The sequence below is a fragment of the Leptodactylus fuscus genome, chromosome 1 (genome assembly GCF_031893055.1).
Source record: "Leptodactylus fuscus isolate aLepFus1 chromosome 1, aLepFus1.hap2, whole genome shotgun sequence".
NCBI classification, from domain to species: domain Eukaryota; kingdom Metazoa; phylum Chordata; class Amphibia; order Anura; family Leptodactylidae; genus Leptodactylus; species Leptodactylus fuscus.
In genome coordinates, this window is record NC_134265.1 from 217223262 (window position 1) to 217242447 (window position 19186).

Genomic DNA, 19186 nt, shown 5'->3' on the forward strand with positions numbered 1-19186 from the left:
ATTCATACACCGCTTTCGGAATAGCCATGGCGGTGACAGGATGAAATACAGTATAAGCTCGCTAAACGCAGCTCTAGGTACTTATGGAGCTTCCCTGCTTACATTGAAGGGACCCTCGCGGTAGTTTTTTGAGGTGACTAGGAACCGCTGCAGACAACAGTGCGCCGCCCAGTGAGTTTACTGCTCGGTGCTGGAGGTGCAGGAGGGCGGGCTCGGCTCGGGCGGACTGGGCGGAGTCAGGAGTCTGCGAGAGGGAGAAGGCTGCAGCCGCAAGGAGGGAAGTTTGAAATGGCTGAATGAGGGGAGGAGCAGCAGCAGAGCGCCCGCCAGCAGTATGTGAGTGTGACTGCTCAAGCAGGAAGTGCTAGTGTCACGGTTCTACTGCTGTGCAAGCCCGCTGCTTCCCTGCCTGCCCGTCGTTCTCTTTTTTTTCTTCTCTGTTCAGTGGTCGTGCTGAGGTGTCTTGGCGTGGCAGGATGGAGGATATGGCTGTAAAGTTGTGTGAGGCTGTGGAAAATGAAGACGCAGAGTGAGTGTATACATCCATCTAGATAAATAATTGTGTCTAATTCAGACTGTGCATAATTGTTTATTTAGAATTAAATGTTTTGTTCTTTATTGGTTGCAGTTTGTCTATAAGCAATATGATGATCCCACACGTTAGAAAAATCCTGTGCCATGTATAGTGTATGCACTGATTTCATTGAGGCTTGGCTAGGGCTGCGTTCACACCAGCGCTTGTTTCCGTTTCTGAATCCGCTTGAAGTATGGAAGGACTTCTCTCTCCACGGTTTTCAGGCTGAAAGCTTCCTAACCCAATTACAGTCTATAGAGTCTGCAGGTTACTGTGGGTAACCCCTTTTTAAGCAAATTGGGTTCCTGTTTTTCGTGGACCCAAAAAATGGAACCTCAAGTGCAGGTGTGAACGTACAGTAAGCTGCGATAATAATGCTTGCCAAATCTATAGGGCACAGAACTATCCACGCTGTATAGTGCAATGGGAGAAGGCGGGCTGTCCTCAATATATGGGGAAGGAACACACACACAATATTTTAGTAATTATATATTTTTTTAAAAAAATTTGAAGGGGAAAAAAAATTGTAATTTTTAAAATGTGAAATACTCTGCTTTTCAGACAGTCCTACCACCCACGTACATCAATGAATATTATCGGCCATATCTCTGCTATATATTGGTACATATTTTTTTTAATGTTAGAAGGCTTCTAAATGTACCAGCGATTTTCCACATTTCTAACTATGGTGTACTGTTCCGTTTGTTCATTCTGAAATTACCTTGACTCCATTAGGAGTTGTTGAGATGCTGCTTCATGTACACACACATTTTCTCACCCTCTTTACATATTTTTATATATCCATTTATGATATACTGATTTATCAATCTATTTCTTTTCTTATTTATTCAGTCATTCATTCATATATTTGGTTTCACATTTATGTCTCCATGGTAAGCAGTCCACTCCGACCCCCTGTAGCCACGGTGGGTAGTTTTTACATGGTTTTCTTTTGGATACAAAAGTCCCTAATCAGAATGTACTATAATTGAAGCCAGAATCCGTTTCATTAATTTGTTATATCCAATATGTGGTAAATAATGTTCGGCTTATTGCGGTCTCGTCACATGTTGGTTTTGATTTATTTTGTTTTAAGAATTTGCACTTGAGAAGGGCCATAATCTGCCCTGAGACGCATTGTGTCTCTTCCTGTCTCAATAAAGAAGTTTTGGTCGTACCCCGTGGAGAGCGCTGTTCCATTCTGCCTGATCATTCAATTGGGCTGGTCCATTCCCCGGTTGCCCAAGACATTCTTGTGGTTGAATCTTTGCTCTTTGTCTCCTGTACAGAGAGATCAGTCATGTTGGATTTCAAAATGACAGATACTTTGGTCTTTCCGGAGATGAGGTGTCTGGCAGAAGCCTGTTCTCCTGTTCCCACTGGCTATACAAGCACACTTGGTCAGGCCAAGCATGCATGTTTTTGGGACGGATCAGGTGGAATATCTGTCTGCCCACTAGTTTCTTTCAAGGCACAGGAGATGACCACTCATCTAATCTCTGTCTGAGGTGAGGCACCCCTGACGCCAGTTATTTGCTGAGCAGGCGCTTCTTGACTTTTACTCTTTGTCAAAATGAAACTATGGAGATCCACTAAGTATCAGAATGGGACTGTTGGTCTTACACGACTGTAATGCATTTGCGGTCCGCAAGTTGCTGATCAGCAACACTAGTTGCTGATCATCAACTTACACTCCGCAGATGTCCGTGAGCTGCCGCACTCGCCCATAGAGTTCTATGGGCGAGTCCGTGCAGTGCCGTGAATTGCGGCCATTGCGGACATGTTCCAAAAAGTGCAGACCTCGGTTGCGGCCCGGCACACCACGGATAAAATATCCGGTGGTGTACGAGGCCGCATTGACTATAATGTGTCCGCAATTGAAAACCCTCAATTGCGGACTTAAACTACGGTCGTGTAAGACCAGCCTTAAGGCTAAGTACTGCTTTTTTTTTTTATTTGTAACCTGTTCTGAGCACATAGTTAAGGTCTGCCTTGTACTGTTCTTCTGTTGTTGTTCCCAGGCACACAAGCTTTATATATATTTCTTTTTTTATTTGTCTTTTCTTAGTGAGGTGGAAAATCTCTTGAAATGTGGAGCAGACCCAAATCTAGTTCTTCCGACTGGTATTGCAGCCATTCATCTTGCTTCAGGAAAGGAGAACGAGTGTGCCCTAAGATGTTTGACTCTGATTTTGCAATATGGTGGAAATCCCAATGTCAGGTGCGCTTCCTTTCATATCAAAATGTCGAACTTTGTCCTTATTGGCTTTGTCCAGGCTAAATTGATGATTCTAGTTTAGACTAAGCAACCCCGACAACTACCTTCTTAATTACTTACTTTTACAAAAATCTATATTTACCTAGATCTCTGGGGCGGTGACCGCCCTAGGCACACTTTACGAATTTTCTGGTGACATTATGGGGAACTAAACTAACTCAATTGGGAAACGGAGGGGCTGTGAGTCAGCTCTGAGTGAAACCCAATGCCTCATGGTAGTTGTAGGAAAACACAGAACAGAAAGATGGTCATGTTAACAAATGCAGAAGATATCCAGGAACTCAAAGAGAAACCCAGGAATCAGTCAAAACACTGCTAAACGTATTTTGGTGCAAGCGCTTGTCTTGTTTAGGCCTACATAAAGTATTGGATTTATGCAATCTATCTCTGAGCGTGCAGTACTTGGCGATTTCCATTGGATTTCTCCTCAGTCCGATTACTAACTGGGCTGTGAGGAACACCCCTCCTGACAGTCCTATCCGTAGCTCTGTACTGTCCTATGGGGCATTCCTCACCGCCTCGCCTTGACACAGCTGTGAAGAATGTCGTAGTACTTATCCATAGACTTATACTGGGTGTTTTTTCTCACGTCTAAGCGTCATTTCTGGGCAGTAAGGAACGCACCCTCTGATAGTACAGGGCTATGCACGAGTTCTGTCAGTGGGAGTGTTCCTCACAACCCAGCTAGACTGTCAGGAACGCCCTTCTGATGATGGGCAGAGATCCATGCCGAAACTAAAAGCACTGATATCTTCAGCCCTGAGGCACAGAATGGGAAAGCCGAAGGGGCCACACGGTGGCTCAGTGGTTAGCACTGCAGCCTTGCAGCGCTGGAGTCCTGGTGTTCAAATCCCGCCAAGGGCAAAAAACCATCTGCAAGGAGTTTGTATGTTCTCCCCGTGTTTGCATGGATTTCCATCCCATATTCCAAAAAGACATACTGATAGGGAAAAATGTACATCAAATGGTTGTATCCTCTGTTTTATACAACTCAGCAGAATGGTTTAGGTATCATATGAAATGAAATATGAGATTCATGAGAAATCATTAGTTAAACAAGGCTTAATATAAACATCACATTTCAGACTGTATTTTACTAGCGATATTTCTGATATATTTTAGTTTATTTCTTATAGCTAGTACTCCCGTCTCAGCTTTCATATGTTACCTAAATCACTATTAGGGAGCCTTCACACGATGTAACGCTGCGCTCATTCTGATATACTGATCGTAAAAACACGTTCAGAATGAGCGTGTAAAAAGCAGCTCCCATTGACTTGAATGGGAGCTGGCATACGTGCGCTCCCCATTGAAATCAATGGGAGGCTTTTTTCCCTATGCTTTCAATGTATTACGTGCGTATCACATTGAAAGCATACGGAAAAAAGCCTCCCATTGATTTCAATGGGGAGCGCACGTATGCCGGCTCCCATTCAAGTCAATGGGAGCTGCTTTTTACGCGCACATTCTGAACGTGTTTTTACGATCAGAATGAGCGCAGCATAACTCCGTGTGAAGGCTCCCTTACAGGGAAGTTAAGTTGGTGATGATTTTTGCAATATACATGGCTCAAAAAATTAAAGGGAACACTGCAATACCACATCCTACATGTCAATGAATTAAATATTCCAGTTCCAAATCTTTATTCATCATATAGTGCAGTGTGTTTAGAACAATAAAACAAAAAAATGATCAATGTAAATCTAAATGAATATCCCATGGAGGTCTGGGTTTAGAATGATATTCCAAAATCAAATTAGAGAGATCCTACTTTAGTGGAAATGCCTCAAGAACAAGGAAATTAGGCTTGGTAGTGTGTTTGTGGCCGCCTCATGCCTGTATGACCTACCTACAATGCCTGGGCATGTTCCTGATGGTGGCAGATGTTCTCCCTGAGGGATCTCCTCCCAGACCTGGATTAAAGCATCAGTCGACTCCTAGACAGTTTGTGGCGCAACGTGGTGAGACATGAAGTCCTAGATGTGCTTTATTGGATTCAGGTCTGGGGAGCGGGCAGGCCAATCCATAGCATTAATGCCACATGAAGTCTAACATTGTCATACATCTGAAGGAACCCTTGGCTCACTGCACTTGCATATGGTGTCACAATGGGTGTGAGGATCTCATCCGAGTACCTAATGACAGTCAGGGTGCCTCTGGCTGTACAGCTCTCCAACGAAATGCTTCCCCAAACCATTATTGATGCATTGCCAAACTGGTCATGCTGGATGTCGCAGGCAGCAGAACCTTCTCCAGACTCTCACGTCTGTCACATGTGCTCATTGTGACAATACTCTGGACAATGTGCGGACAGACACAGCTACCATTCTTACCATATCTCACATTGATGTGCCATCCTGGATGAGCTGCACTTCCTGAGTAACTTCTGTTTGTTGTAGACACCACCTCATGCTAGCTCTAGGGGTTAGAGCAATGGCAAAATGCAAGTGTGACCAAAGCAGGCAGAAAGGATGAAAACAGAGAAATGCTCTGTGGTCACCACCTGCACAAACTCCTCTATAGGAATGGTCTTGTTTTTTGCCTATAATTTCTACCCGTTGTCTTTTACATTTGCACAATAGCAGGAGAAAATGATTCCTATTCAGTGTTTCTTCATAAATGGGCAGGTTGATTTCACAGAAGTGTCATTGACTTGGAATTACATTGTGTTTTAAGTTTTCCCTTTATTTTTTTTGAGCAGTGTAATTAACCAAACACGCTTGACAGAATTGCAAAATAAAGAGGTAAATAAAATGTGAATTACACTTTCAAATCTTCCTTTCATTTTGTTGTGCAACAAACACAGAGAAAAAATTGAGGGAATTAATATTCGTTAAACTATGAACCGTTTTAGGAAGCAAGTTAAGGCGAATCTGCAAAAAAAAAAAACCCCAAAACTTAAGAGAAATGCATGGTAGAATATTTTTTCTTTGCAGATTTTTTTTTTCACAAAAAGTGAAAACACAGGACTGTGGACTTTCTGCTCCTATTATACATATCAGGAAAATGCTAGTGCTTAGGCTGGTGTAATTTACATGCTGCGACTTTCAAAAAATGCAAGAGTTTTTGAAATCACAGCTGTTCCGCTTTGAGGGGTTTTTTTTGTTTTGTTTTTTTCTCTTCAATGTGTGGTTGGGATTAGTCAGAATTCCTTCCACTTTACAGGTACTGTAAAATGCAGGGGTTTTTTGCCACAGCGTTTTCGCAATGTAGTGTCTCGGCCTAAAGGGGTTTTTCAATCTTTCTCACCAGTTTGCCTGCTCTCTTCTAACTTCCTGTATTCAGCATTCTGGTGGGAGGCTTACACTGTTTGATGGACAGGACACTGTGGTACCTCAGTAAATGAGAGAGAGAGAGAGAGACTATTTATAATGATTACTAGAAATATATAATTGAAATAAAATATGCTCAGTAAGTGTATATTACTTTTAAACAGGTTTTTGAAAGAAAAAACCTTTCATCCTGCCAGGATGGACAACAGACTTGCAGTAACCGCCATGATATATATATATTTTTTTTTTTCATAGATAGACATATTACCAGTGGCGTAACTACCGTGGTAGCGGCTGCCACAGGGCCCGGGACATTAGGCTGGAGTTACTCCAGATGGTAACGGGCCCTATTTACTTACCGATCCTGGCAGGGGCTGGGATCGGTAAGTGACACCGTGGGCCCTACAATCACTATCATTATAATCAGGGGTCTTTTCAGATCCCGGAGTATAATGATCAGAGGCCCCGGAAAGGTAAAGAAAAATAATCGAGTTTCTTACCTTTCCATGCTCCGGACAGGTTTCGGGCCTAGTTGTGACAGGTCCCTGACATCACATGTTCAGAGCCTGCGTCCCGGGTCATGTGACGAGAGCATGTCATTAAAGAAGGCTGACACTACCAAAAACTGCAGCGGAGTGGGAGTATAATAATTCTTCATGGCTGTTCGTTATGGGGCATAATACTGTGTGCAGGGGCCGTTATGGGGCATAATACTGTGTGCAGGGGCCGTTATGGGGCATAATACTGTGTGCAGGGGCCGTTATGGGGCATAATACTGTGTGCAGGGGCCGTTATGGGGCATAATACTGTGTGCAGGGGCCGTTATGGGGCATAATACTGTGTGCAGGGGCCGTTATGGGGCATAATACTGTGTGCAGGAATGCAGCGGGGGGTTAGTCGGTCGAGGTCTTCGGTGTTGGTCAGGAAAGAAGGGGGGGGCCATGTCAAAAGTTCGCCACGGGTCCCCGCCATTGCTAGTTACGCCACTGTATATTAAACCTCTGTCTGAGCCCTTATCAGGAAACTGCAATTAACTAACCTGACTGTCCAGGCCAAAGAGAAGTAGAACTTAGATTGTAAGCCCTCGCGGGCAGGGCCCTCTACCCCATTGTGCCAGTCGGTCACTGTTAGTATTATATCTACCTGTATATTTTGTGTATTGTATGTAAACCCCCAAATGTAAAGCACCATGGAATTACCGTATTTTTCGGACTATAAGACGCACTTTTTTTCCCCAAAATTTCGGAGGAAAATGAGGGTGCGTCTTATAGTCTGAATGTGGGGGGAGAAGCGGATTTACAGCATGGCCGCGCTACTGCCACCGCTGGTTTTCTTCAGCGGCAGGAGCTGCCATGCTGTAAATCCGCTCCTCCTCCGCAGGTCCCGGCAGTTAGTTAGCCCCGGGGCCGGTCCCCACCGGCCCCATACCTTTAGTGATGCAGGCCGGCTCCTGCACGGCGAGGCCGCAGGAGCCGACCTGTTCCGATGACAGCCGGGAGCCTAATGAAGGCTCCCAGGCCTGTCATAGATATATATTACTATCGCGGCTGGTCTATGACACTCCGCGATAGTAATGTATAGAATCTCCCATAGACTGCAATACACTTGTATTGCCGTCTATGGGACTTGCAATCAAATGATTGCAGGTTCAAGCCCCCTAGGCGGGGGATAATAAAATAGTAAAAAAAAAAAAAAAAACCACTTAAAAAAAAATAATAAAAAATAAAATAAATAAAAGTTCACCTTCTTTCCCTAGAATACATATAAAAGTATAACATTACTGTGAAACATACACATTAGGTATCCCTGTGTCTGAAAATGCCCTGTCTACTAATATTTTTATGTACAGTGAACGTCAAAATCAAAAGTGCTAAACCGCCGGGTTTTTCTCTCTGTTTTGCCTCTGAATTAAATAAAAGGTGATCTAAGCAATAAACATTTCCCAAAATGGTATAACTAAAAAGTACACCTGGCCCCACAAAAAAAAATGCCCTATACATCCCCATACAGCTGCAGGGTCACCTGTCAATGTGGCCTTGCAGCTGTTCCAAAACTACAACTCCCATACATTAAATATTTTAACATTTTTTTGCCTGAAAATTTTTTTTCCCTATTTTTCTCCTCTAAAACCGTCTTATAGTCTTATAGTCCAGTGCGTCTTATAGTCCGAAAAATACGGTAATGGTGCTATATAAATAAACAATAATAATAATAGAACTTATCCGACAACAAGCATGGTCCTGAGAACTGAGTCCCTCTCCAGATTGGAGTCATGTCACCTGTCCTAGATGCAAGGTAAGGGGTAGGCTGGGTACCTTGATAATGTTGTGTAAACAATAGGGAGGAATAAACTAACATATCAGGTAAACAGCAGCATTTCTAAGGCAATATATTTGGGAGAACTTTTAAATTTACATAAGCTAGCAGTTTAGATAAAATTCTGCTTTAGCCATAGGTTGTTGAACACCTTGCTGATTGATGACACATTCTGCAGCTTCACTGATTTTTCTAAATCTTCTGTTCTTAGATGTATAGATGATCTAACCCCAGTGCATGTAGCAGCTTCTTGGGGATGTTGCAAGGCCCTTAGCTACTTATTGCGGCAAGGTGGCGACCCTTCTATTCAGGATCAGGTTGGTGTATGTATGTGTGTGTATATATGTGTGTGTGTGTGTATATATATATATATAATATATATATTCCTATTCTATTGATAGACTTTTACGGTGATTTATCTTTCTCTCACAGGATGGCCATACAGCATTAGACTTGGCTTTAATGGAGAATAACAGGAGGTGTTTTGTTGCTCTTCAAGAATATAAAGAGAGAATCTCTGATAAACACTCAGGTGAAATGGATGGTAATGTTTGCTTATTTTTATGGTCAGCTAGCTATATTAATACGGCTACTGATGTTTAGATAAATATATTACTGTCTGTTTTCCCGTTAGGTGCCCCGGTGGAAGAGATATCTGTACTGTTACCGATAGCGTTCACTGTCAGAAGGGTGTTCTAGCTGGGAATGCCGCTCCTGACAGTACTGTGTGTGACGCTATACTGTGAGGGGTCGTTCCTTATCGCCCAGCGATGATGCTGAGCGGTGAGGAACGCCCCCAGCCCCTCCTGACAGCACCGTCGCTGGGCGATAAGGAACGACCCCTCACAGTATAGCGCTACACTCAGTACTGTCAGGAGGCACTGATAGCTCTTCCACTGGGGCACATAACGCGAAACCCGACAGTGCGCTGAATTCGGCACACTGCGGCTTTCTAGCGGTATGTAAAACCGCATGTGCCCGAGGACATGAAAGGTTCTCTTTAAGAATAAGTTTTAATAGAACTTTTTGGTACTTGAGCCAGTGATGGGGAATATTCTTAATTTTACTTCTGTAAAGCCCTTATACCAGGGCTGTGATGCACCTGGTTCTCTCCAGTTCTTAAATCTGGTTGTTAAAAATATATCTGGATTGCAAAACCAGAGAGAGCAGGGCCCCGACCTGACAGCCTGGTTTCTGGCATGTTCAAATTACTCGTAATAAATGGGTAACCCATTTAATGTATGGCAACATAATGTATATGAGGGGGTCAGGCAACACTCTGAGAGACAGGAGGTGGGGCTTAGCCTGAATTTATTTATTTCCCTGCCTGCCCATCCCATCTTTTTCTACCCTGCTCCCCACCCCAAAAATGAATCTGGCCCCGTACAGAACCTCTTGTTAAAATCTACATGTAGGATTTAGCTGTCAGCTTGAAAAATCGGACATCTTTGTAAACGAACACTTAAGGGCACACACGGACAGTAAAGGACACTATATGATGTCCCATTTAAAATAATGCAAATTGTAACGGACACGGCTAGTGTCCGATGCTAAAATCTTGCGAGGACACTAGCTGTCGGACACCGACGCTAGTGTGAACTCCCCTTAACTATTTAGTTTTACAGATGCAAAAAACTTCTGCTCAAAACTGATGGAAATGTATGACTGTCCATTTTCTTTTTGTGATATGGTTTCTACTATCCAGAGAAACTGATGTTTGGATGGTCATCAGTTTCTCTGTGTTCATCCATTTTTAGCATCAATTTTTTGCATTCATTTTCCATCCTTGTATGCTTGATGTGCATTTTTAGCCTGAGTCATGAGATCAAATTCCTATCCTTTCGTTCTGTTCACAGGATGCCGCAAGAATAATTCATCTTTACATGATATAACAGAATTGAGCTTCATCACACTACCCCTTGATTCGTCATATGAAAACTCTCTTGTAAGCAGCACCAAAATCTCTCCTTTGTATTTTCCTAAAGATACAACTTCAAGAAAAAAACACTTGGATAATGCAGTAATATTAAGTCAAGTAGAAATGCCGCTTTCGTATTCAAAAGATGAACCTGCAAAAGAACAAGAAATGGATTCTAGTTACAAACTCGTTAGATCGAAGTGTGAATTTAAAGCAACTGAAGAACAAGTAGCAGTTCCTGTAACAAGAGCACCACAAACTAGTGAATTCTTCTCTTTTCACAGAGAAACTGACACAACTTTACATAACTCAAAGGATGTGACCTCTCCAGACCATGTTTATTCTTATAATAAGGAATATGGTGATGAGAACATGGAAAAGACTTTGATTATGTGGGATAATTTTTCTAAGAGTGAGAACTTGGAAAAACAAGAAACCTATTCTAAGCATAGTGACTGCAACACAAGCCTGCTGGATGGCTGTGATAGTAGGTGGGTCTCAGACAAAAGGGACAACTCCTTCCAGAATTCAGATGGTAATGATGCTTGTAATCAGAGCAGTGAGGATGCAACAATAGATTTTAAGAAACATGCATTCAAAACCATGAATGCTCAGAGCTCAGGAATTGTAGATGCAAGCAAAGAAGTGGTGGAAAAAGAAGAATTAAGAAGTGCTTGCACACAAATGATAAGCAGTGAAAGGAAAGGGACACTTACAGCTGTATTTACAAATAAAACTGTAAGAACCTCAGACACTCAGGGCACTTTACCATCTCCCACTATACCTATTGAAGCCACTTATTATGAACATGGCTGCCAGGATTTGCAAATTCACTTAAGGAACTTATTACTGTCTACCAAAGAATGCCATAGGAATGGATCAGAAGCAGCATGTGCTGACACTGTATTAAGTGGTAAAACAAAATCGCTACAGCATGACTATGCGCTTAGGCAGAGAGTAAAAGATGAAAGTAGCTTGGAAGATACTGTAACTGTAGAATCTTATGAACAAGAAATAAACAAAAAAGTAGATTCTGAACTTGAGGAAGACTTGAAAAAAATCGAGGTGTCCACTAGGAATTTTCATTCACAGTTCCATGAGGACAAAAGTCTCTTCTTTACGCCACGCACTAAAAGTAGACTCCATTCTTTCAAGCTTCGTCAGGATACTTCTTCGCTTTTCGAGGACTCTGTGGAAATGCCTAAACGAGGCAGGCGTGTAAGGAGTCCAAATGACCGCATGGCTGCTTCTGCACATATCCCTCCTGAATGCCTTCTCTCTCCTAACTCCTCTGGCGTGACTTGTAAAACAAATAAGTCAGATATATCTAAAACCTTAAATAATGCTGTTTCCAAGAATTTGCAAGAGCTGACCTTAACAAACAAAATTCCACAAAAGGAAAACTTTTCTGAATCTGATACCAACCTCAGCATCAGCAACTTTCTTACAGATGACCTTTCTTCAGAGACAGAAGTCAAACCCTGCCTGCTGTTGAAGCAACCTACTAGCAACAATTATGATGGGATTCTTGACAGTGCGTGGCTAACAGAAGATGGGGAATCTGAGATTAGTGGAGTTACTGACCACGAAAACAGAAAAGTCAGCTCTACCATAGAGACCGCATTTCCTACATCGTTAGTTAATGAATCTTATTTACATAGTACTTTAATAGAAAACACAGCTGTGAGTAGTTGTAAACCTCAACGTTACAGCTTCAGTAGACTTTCTTGTATACCGAAAGCTGATGTTGGTACCACACAACTATGTCTAGGAGAAGCCCATGATTCTATCAGCCAGGAAGTACCATTATCACCTGGTGGACGTCCAGTAAATGTAAGTCAAGTAGAGCCTGTTGAATATATCTATAAGGATAATGAAAAAGGTCATGTACTCATTGAAAAGCATATTCCATCTATAAATCAGTCTAGCACTGATACCACAGGCAAGTCAGACAATACCATAATATATGACTGGAGAAACTATAAAATCAATAATGGAAACCTAAGCAAGGCCTCTTCTATAAATTCACCTAATAGAGTAGCTGTGGAACTCTACAGACTGTCCAATGATGAAATTGCTAACAGATTGAAAGGGCTTGGAGAAGACCCTGGGCAAGTAACCAGCCAAAATAGGAAAATGTGCATCTTATTATTAGACAAATGTCTAAAGGAACATACTTCATATAGACCCACAGGTAAGACGTTAACACGAGTATACAGCACAATGATAATAGCCTCAAGTTTTCTGGAATGGTCCCTATTTTTTAAGAATTTTATTTTTTTAGGTGAAAAAAATAAGGTTGCACTTCCATAAAGTTGTTCTCTGTTCTCTTATGATGTTCTGACTTTTACACTCCTTTTGAGTCATGTTTTAAAGAGGACCGTTCTCTACTGCCAACTATTCCTTTAGAAAGAGCGTTTAGTTTTAAAAACGCTCATTTTTTTTTTTTTTTTTTTTTTTTTATATATATATAATCCCTTTAATGACTCAAATTCCTTATAAAAAATCAAGCTGTCCTAAAGTTTAGTTACCATTAACTTTACTTACATTTGTCTATTATAGGTTTTTCCTTTCATTATAGCCCAGAACTCTCTTTGGCCATGACCACCTTTAACATTCCAGACTGCAATAAAGATGAGGCAGAGCTTTCACAAGAATTTGACCAACCAGATAAAACAAAAAAGTGGAGAGAAGGTGTCTTAAAATGTAGTTTTAATTACTTATTATTGGATCCAAGGTAAGAGATTTGACTCCCTATTCCCACATTTATTTATGGCTAATGTTTTTTCTTATTGCAGTGTATTTAGAGGTTTATAAATATATTGGCTTTTATTTTTTTATTTTTTTTTCAAATCTTATTTTATTAATTGGCTTTTACTAATCTGGTGTATTACACATTGGATCACCGCAACTGTCTTGCAAAGGACAGTCATAAAACATTTTTGATCACAAATCTGTTTGGTTTTTCCTCAGTCCCCAAAATGATGTCCCATCTCTGTTCAGCACATTTAACCTGGGAAGTTACTTTTCATGCAGCTGCTTGGCATTAGAAGGTCATTTTATGACCATCAGTCATTTGATCAGTGCTGATACTTTTAATGCTGTGTCTCCCCTAAAATGAGCCTGAAATCTGACCTAATACTTAAATCCTTATTGTCATTAAAGAAGATGGCCCTCTACACAGTTTTGAGACAGATCAGAGCAAAGGATAATGGTTGACTTGCCGTCTGCAGCCCAGACACAGCACTTCACAGTTTGGGCTGGTTGGACAGCCCCTATGTTGTCCAGCAACTACTGGTGTCGGTAGAGGATGCCCATCTAGATATGTTAAAAATTGGCGCACAGGGTTGACCCCCTGATTTTATTCCAACTGGATAAAATATGGGATAAGTTTAAGACCATCAACGCAAAATTAATACTTTGAAAATTATATAGATACAGTGCTAAAAAAAGGCAAACTACCACCATGTAAATTAAAATACATATATGCTTTATTAAATGAACATAAGGAAAACCAATAAATAACATAGAAGATAAGACAGGGGAAACAATATAACCAAACCAGCATTATAGGATAACTGTATCTCATGCAATAAATATATGTCTTGTACCCACTCTCTCCAAAGAATAAATTTATTTATACATGGTAGCAAGTTTAATAGAAAAGATATCTATAGGGATAAATATATACCTTCAAGTCCGAATATAATGAATAGCACCCTCTCAGAGGTAAGTATATATAACAATAATGCATGAAGGGCAGATATATATATCTCAGAAAATGTAAGCAACATTCGAACCCGCTAACCTACATAACAATGCGAAAGGATTACTGCTGAGGTTGAAGGAAATCCCGCCATCCATGAGCCGCCCCGGAGTATCTATCAAGTGATGTCATAATCAGAGGACCCAACGCTCATAGGTATATATTTATCCCTATAGATATCTTTTTTATTAAACTTGCTACCATGTATAAATAAATTTATTCTTTGGAGAGCGTGGGTACAAGATATATATTTATTGCATGATATACAGTTATCCTATTATGCTGGTTTGGTTTGGTTATATTGTTTCCCCTGTCTTATCTTGTTGTTTATTGGTTTTCCTTATGTTCATTTAATAAAGAATATATGTATTTTAATTTATATGCTGGTAGCTTGCCTTTTTTGCCACTGTATCTAAAAGATTAAGACCATGTTGGAGGTGGAAGATTATAACCGTTTGACTATGGCAAAACGAAGAGAAGAGAAATATGCAGTTTTAAGAGTGTTCTATAGTGGCAGCCTAAGGAAATCCAGACAATTTTCTGGGGAGCTTATCAAAAATGTTATCAGTTTCATCTACTGCACCATGTATTTAATCATTTTCTTCAATTATAGCATGCATTAGAAGCTCAGGCTAAGATTTGTAATTTGACCATACTGGGTCATCCAAGTGTAGATTTTCTTGAGATGAGGATACAAGAGGCATTTAGCTCTGATATTTATACACTACCGATACTTACTATAAGTTCCCTTTTACTAGAAGACAAAAATGGGAGTCTGATGTGGGTCTGCTCAAGTTTGATCATCATCATTATTATTCGTAATCAGATTTTATTAAATGTTTCAAAGAAAATAAAGGATACCACATGGTAAATAAACATAAGAAAAAACAACAAATGCAAAACAAGGAAAGAAGGGCCATATGCCCAAGGTTCCATCAAGAGGCCAAGCAAGGCAAGAAGTAAAACAGATGTCAGGGGGAGAACCCTCTAGCGACAAAAGCATATAATGTGAACCAAAACAACAGTTCAAGAGGAAGCAGGGGTGTAACCCCTGAAAAACTAAAAAAAAAAAGGGGGGGGGTACTGACGACATATAGGACAATCACAAGAAACAGGAGGAGACAGACACAACAGACAGGAAACAAAGAGGAAAAAGGAGAGGTCACTGGAGAGGCAGAGCAGGATAGGACACTCTACGAGCTTCTCAGGGCTCAACTGAACAGGGAGGAGAACTCCGAAGTCTCCTGGAACATCACCCACAGCCACCAGAGGGCTTCAGACTTAGAAGAATCGGGCGAGTCTCTCGCAACCAGGCTCTCCATTCTACGGATGAGGAGGGAGGGGTGGAACTGCACCAGTGGCGTGGGATGACAGTCCTGGCGGCCGTGAGAAAATGACGCAGGAAATCTCCTCTCACCTTTGAAAATTTACCTGGGATGAGGGAAAAGGGCCACCTGGGGGGGACGGGGTCAGGGTGCGGCCAGAAACCCTGCATTAATGTTTATTTATATAGCACCATTAATTCCATGGTGCTTTACATTTGGGGGTTTACATATAATACAATTGCACAGCATACCATATATAGAAACACAACTTAATATTTCATATATACAACCACCTTTATGCAACTTTGCAGCAAAGAGAGATTATAAGCAAAAATTTAAATTTGCCACTAAAGTGCCGGCTTAAGCCTTTCTGCAAACAAAATGTACATATCAAAAAACTTTTAGCGTGTAACTGATATCGCTAGAGAGACTTATTTTACTCTATAAAGATCAGGTATGGACAGGACAGGGATTGGTTGAAATGTAAACTTTATTGATAACTTTGTACATGTGTAAGTAAATGTGGTGCAATTCTTTTGGCACTGTGAACTGGGCAATGGTAAAATGGGGTCAAAGCACCAATAAACTTCCTGGTTCTGTTCAGAGGGGTATTGCATAATTCCCCTCTAATAAAGCTCAGGGGGATATTATCCCTTTATATGACAGAGAGCAAAAGTACTGTATGTTTCTCTGATTGATGAGAGAGGGAATAGTGTAGACTGCAGGGCTGCTCCTTTCCCCTCCTACAGCACCTGTTAAGATGCTACCTGAGACAAGAGCGGGTAAGACACTTTAGAGCTCTATATCTCAGGATCTATTAGGGGTATGAAAATGATCTTGGATTCATTTTAAAGAGAAGGGTTAACCCCTTCCCGACATCTGCCGTAATAGTACGGCGCTGCCGGGAAGGACTTCCCGCAAACCGCCGTAGTACTATGGTGGCTGCATGGTGCGCACACAGAACCTGTGTGTGCACCATGCCCTGCAGGTGTCAGCTGTAACATACGGCTGACAATGCCCTGTAACACCCACGGTCGGAAACATGACCGCCGCCATCTCCAGGGTTTCTGTATATTAATGGTGCCGATTGGCACCCCCCGCGCCGGTTTCGGCGGGTGCTGATGTTGGTAGTGGGCAGCCCGGGGTCTGATCAGTGACCCCGGGTCTGCCACATGCCGTCCCCTCCACCTACCTGGTTGATCCTGCCAAGAATGGAAGCAGTGATTCCATGCGTCTGCACAGGATGACTGCTTCCTGTGCTCTGCAATACACGTGTAACACATGTATTGCAGCGTACATCTGGTGAAGCAGTGATCAGGAGATCACTGCTTCAATCCCCCATGGGGACAGAAAAAAAAAGTTCTAAAAAAGTAAAAATAAAAAAGTTTAAGTTTAAAATAAATGTGTAACACGTGTATTGCAGCGTATATCTAGTGAAGCAGAGATCAGCAGATCAGATCACTGCTTCAAACCCCCATGGGGACAGAAAAAAAAAAAAGTTATAAAAAAGTAAAAATTTTAAATAAGTTTAAAATAAATTTAGAAATAAATAAAGCCCCAAAAATCCATTTTTCCCCATATAAAATGTTTTATGTAAAATAAAGAAAAATAGAAAAAAAAATCATTACATATTTGGTATCACCGCGTCCGTAATAACCTGAACAATAAAATTAAAACATTATTTAACCCGGACAGCGAACGTCATTAAAAAAAAAAAAACGTAGAAAACCAGCACAAAATAATGATTATTCACCACCTTTCCCTTACAAAATGTTCAATAAAAAGTAATCAAATGGTCAGATGAAAACCAAAATGGTACCAATAAAAAGCAGAGGTCATCCCGCAAAAATAAGCCCTCAACCAGCTCTGTCTACCGAAAAATAAAAATGTTATGCCTTTCAGACGATGGTGATTCAAAAATAGATTTTTTTTTTCCCTGAATTGAATATTATTCTGCACAAATAGCAACGCATTAAAGAAATAATATAAATGAGGTATCGCCGTAACCGTACCGACCCACAGAATAAAGGTAACATATTACTTATGCTGTACACTGCACGGGAAAAAAAATAAATGCTAAAAGGCAATACTAGAATTGTTTCCTTTTACATCCCACCCAGAAAGAGTTAATAAAATGTAGCCAATAAGTTACAGGCACCCCAAAATGGTGGCATTGAAAAGTACATCTAATACCGCAAACAAGACCTCATATGGCCATATTGCCAGAAAATAAAAATCTAGCTTGTACAATGTGAAGACAAAAACCCCAAAAGTCGCCAAATCATTAGGACATAAGTGGCTGCGACTAGAAGGAAATGTATAAGCTGTGCGAGCGTTTTCAGGGGACCCCCCATATTTAGAGCTTATGAGAGATAATACACCAGCGCTGATCCCCCAGAATGCCTCTCTTCCCCATCCGTGTCATAGGAGCTAGTGGGAAAATAGAATGTTGTAAGAATGGTGTAACCAATTTACTCCGCACAGCTTACATATTCACTTCTGGGTTACTAATGCTCACTACATCACTTGATAAATTCTTTGAGGGGTGCGGTTTTCAAAACTGGGTCACTTTCTAGACGTTTCCACTGTTTTGACTCCTCAAGGGTTTTGTAAATGCGACATGGTTCCTGAAACTGTTCACAGCCAGATCTGCCCTCTAAAAGCTCCTTGGCGCGCCTTCCCTTCTGCATCTCGCTATGTTTCCATAAATCAGTTTACACCCACAAGTGGAGTACTATGGTAGTCGGGAGAACTTGCATAACAAATTGCGGGATGCGTTTTCTCCTTTAACCCCTTGTGCAAATTCTAGGGCTAAACGAAAATATTAGTAAAGTAAAATCAAATTTGAAAATTACACCTCCATTTTGTATTAATTCCTGTTAAGCACTTCTAGGGTTAAAATACTAGGTATATGTTGTTTTGGCTTATTTAAGGGGTGCAGTTTTGAAAATGGGGTGATTTATGGGGGGGGGTTTAATACAAGGGTCTTTCAAAACCCCTTCATACCTAGTCCCTTTAAAAACGGGTTTTGGAAATTTCTTGAAAATTTTGAATATTGTTGTTTCACTTGTAAACCTTATAAAAATAAATAAAAGGGTGACTAAAGTTTGATGCCGACATAAAGCAGAGATCTGGGACATGAGATTCAGGATATAATTTTGTCGGTCTGACTATCTGTATGCAATGCACATCATTTCAAACTTTATAAAATGCATATTTTTCAAAATTTCCACCAAATTTCCTGTTTTTTTTTTCATAATTAAACACAAAACATATCAACCAAAATTTACTACTAACATGAAGTATAATGTGTTACGAAAAAACAATCTCAAAATCACTTTGGTAATTTAAAGCATTCCAAAGTTATTGCCACATAAAGTGACATGTAAGTTATGAAAAATCGAGCTTGGTCAGGAAGTCAAAAAATCCCATTGGCGGGAAGGGGTTAAACATGTAGCCATCCCAAATCTAAAAATTATGGAGAAGTGTGACAGAGCATGAACTTGAAGAAACTTGTTCTAGATCTGTGAACAGAATAATTATTAATCAAATGAACTTTCTTTCTAGGGTCACTCAAAATCTCCCATCTCGTTGTTATGACTTATCTCAATTAGATTGCTTTCGTACTTTTATCAGCGCTGTTTTTTATGTGGGAAAAGGAAAGCGATCTCGACCATACTGTCATCTCTATGAGGCACTTAATCACTACAAGGGTATTTGCAAGCAGGTATGGATCT

At 40.8% G+C, this 19186-nt stretch overlaps 1 protein-coding gene across 1 annotated transcript in view; it reads left to right on the forward strand.

The window, feature by feature from the left end:
• Positions 1-476: 476 nt before the first annotated feature.
• ANKLE1 (ankyrin repeat and LEM domain containing 1) overlaps positions 477-19186 on the forward strand; it is a 315425-nt gene continuing 296715 nt past the window's right edge. The window contains exons 1-7 of the mRNA XM_075282013.1: positions 477-529; positions 2643-2795; positions 8652-8757; positions 8873-8984; positions 10297-12552; positions 12921-13095; positions 19017-19176. Coding sequence (XP_075138114.1) covers positions 477-529; positions 2643-2795; positions 8652-8757; positions 8873-8984; positions 10297-12552; positions 12921-13095; positions 19017-19176 — 3015 coding nt within the window. The remainder of the gene's footprint in view (positions 530-2642; positions 2796-8651; positions 8758-8872; positions 8985-10296; positions 12553-12920; positions 13096-19016; positions 19177-19186) is intronic.